At 37.9% G+C, this 2,500-nt stretch overlaps 1 protein-coding gene across 4 annotated transcripts in view; it reads left to right on the top strand.

Moving 5' to 3' along the window:
• The window catches only part of LOC125038204, a 21,017-nt gene that overhangs the window by 1,070 nt on the left and 17,447 nt on the right, over positions 1–2,500 (top strand). For 2 of the 4 annotated variants that reach the window (XM_047631609.1, XM_047631603.1), the window contains exon 2: positions 1,205–1,264. The exons of 1 other annotated variant lie outside the window; for it this stretch is intronic. In XM_047631609.1, the coding sequence (XP_047487565.1) occupies positions 1,229–1,264 (36 nt within the window). In that variant the 5' untranslated portion in view covers positions 1,205–1,228. Of the gene's footprint in view, positions 1–1,155; positions 1,265–2,500 lie in introns of all 4 variants that reach the window. One more of the 4 variants, XM_047631604.1, reaches the window with a different exon arrangement.

Below are 2,500 nucleotides of genomic sequence, written 5' to 3'. Positions count from 1 at the left end.
AGCTGTACAACTATTCGATTTCCTCTTTATCAAAATTCCCGTCGATTCTGAGTTATCCGAATCTTAAAACGAAATATACCGCGTGTCCGATTCCTCTGCTGTGGTGTTCTCGGTGACCTTGTGTGTCCTTGAATGTAATATATAGATTATGATTGCATTTTACGATCATTTTGAAGAGTATTTGACATATAAAATATATCTAATAGATCTATGCATAAATATGCATAAGTTGATGCATAAATAGGACAGAAAGATTATTTTTTCCAATAGATGTATATGTTGAGCGTTGACGGTCGGGAATTGAACTGTATAGTGAAACATGGCAACTGCACGGAAGTTGCCAGATTTCTCCCCTCGTTATTTTATTTTCCCACTATCGTCGTCACGACACACATACATACAAATGCACACACACACACACACACACACACACACACACCCACACACACACACACACACACACACACACACACACACACACTTACGAACAAATGGATGGCTATGTATATTGTAGTTACATCATTACAATGTATATTTTTCCTTTTTTGAATATAAGTCAAGATTGTGATGTCTCCTAGTCTAACAAAAGTGCTACATCAAGGATAACGGTGACAGCACTAGGGATGGACAGCATGCTAATAATAACAATGACACAGGCAACTATGACTCTCACAGCAACACCAGTAATATCAGTAAAGATGATAAACATTAACAAAATACAATTCCCATGGCAGTGATACTGAAACCAGCGAGAGAGACAAACGAGATCGCCAACAGGACTACATCAATTACGTAAAAGACACAGAGATGATCCCATAGCATCTGATCATAAACAAGAAGGCCAGAAGGCAAGCAATAAAGCAATGGGTGAAAATACTAGCTTCACCACACACCACACAGATGTAACACGGGGCGTTCTGAAGGGCATCATACTAGGCCCGCTGGCATTCGTTGTTACGGATGAAACACTGCTACAGCTTTTATAGTTTATAATTTATCGTCAGAGAGTATTAACTGTAATATCGATACTGTTACGTCATTACCAAAATCTGCATATACACAAGCACACATATGTAATTTAAAGAAATCAATAATAGTGTCATTATTGATACAACTACCATAACCCTCATTAACACAAATTTTCATCCTCGCAAGATAATATTACCGAAACAAGAGATGCGATTTGAAATGTCCTCTCTTTCAGGTATAAAGCATTTTCAATACCAGAATGTCCCAAGAAAATATTCAGATGTCAGAGGAAAAAGTAAGTATATGCACGAACTTATGTGTCTACTTTCAAAAGTCATACACATACAACACAAATAAACATACATCTAATCAACACGCACACACAAGCACATTCAAACACAGTCACGTACACAAACACACATTTCACATATGTACAGAAAAAATCACATTGTAATCCATTTCCTCTGTATATAACGGATCTCTGCCACACACACACACACACACACACACACACACACACACACACACACACACACACACACACACACACACACACACACACACGCATACAGACACACACACTCACTTATGAACATATGGATGGCTATGTATATTGTAGTTATATCATTACAATGTTTATTTTTCCTTTTTTGAATATTAGTAAAGATTGTGATGTCTCCTAGTCTAACATAAGTGATACATCAAGGATTAAGCATTAAAAAAATGATGATAAGACAAACCTCCTAAATACTCCAAACGAATACAAACTACAAAGTATTATAATCACGTACGACTTTATTCCTCCGCAGAAGAACAACCGAGATCAAAAGTTCTTCACAGCAGAGGCCGTCATGAGACTGTTCATTCTGGCAGTCATCTTTTCTGTCATTTCAATCGCCGGGTTCGTTGCCTCTACGGCCCTCTGTACTGTTAGGCAAGGGGGTAGTTGGGTAAACACGTGTGCTTTCGAAACCAGGGCGTCCCTTGCTATCGGTGGGGCCGCTGCGTTGGCTGGAGGTAAATTTGTCTTGGATTTCCTACTTCTTCTTCTTCTTTTTCTTCTCTCTTTCTATTTTTGGTTTCTTTTTCTGTCTCTTTCTCCTTCTTTATCTTTCGTTTTCTATTTTTTTTTTTCGCTTTCTCTCTGTCTGTCTTGTCTCTCTCTCTCTCTCTATATATCTCTCTCTCTCTCTCTCTCTCTCTCTCTCTCTCTCTCTCTCTCTCTCTCTCTCTCTCTCTCTCTCTCTCTCTCTCTCTGTCTATCTCTCTCTCTCTCTCTTTCTCTCTCTCTCTCTCTCTCTCTCTCTCTCTCTCTCTCTCTCTCTCTCTCTCTCTCTCTCTCTCTCTCTCTCTCTTTCTCTCTCGCTCTCTCTTCTCTTTCTCTTTATCTCTGTTTATCTATCTGTTGCAAGGGTTAAGAGCTTACGTGTAATTTCAAATATACCAATGAACATAAATTAACTAATGAATATATATAAACTAAATATCAAATTCATATTATGTGGATGTATTTTTTTTTTTTTTTTATTTA

The sequence above is a fragment of the Penaeus chinensis genome, chromosome 24 (assembly GCF_019202785.1).
Source record: "Penaeus chinensis breed Huanghai No. 1 chromosome 24, ASM1920278v2, whole genome shotgun sequence".
In the NCBI taxonomy this organism is placed as follows: Eukaryota; Metazoa; Arthropoda; class Malacostraca; order Decapoda; family Penaeidae; genus Penaeus; species Penaeus chinensis.
Note: the sequence above shows the minus strand (reverse complement) of the source record. Positions and strands in the feature narration are given on the sequence as shown.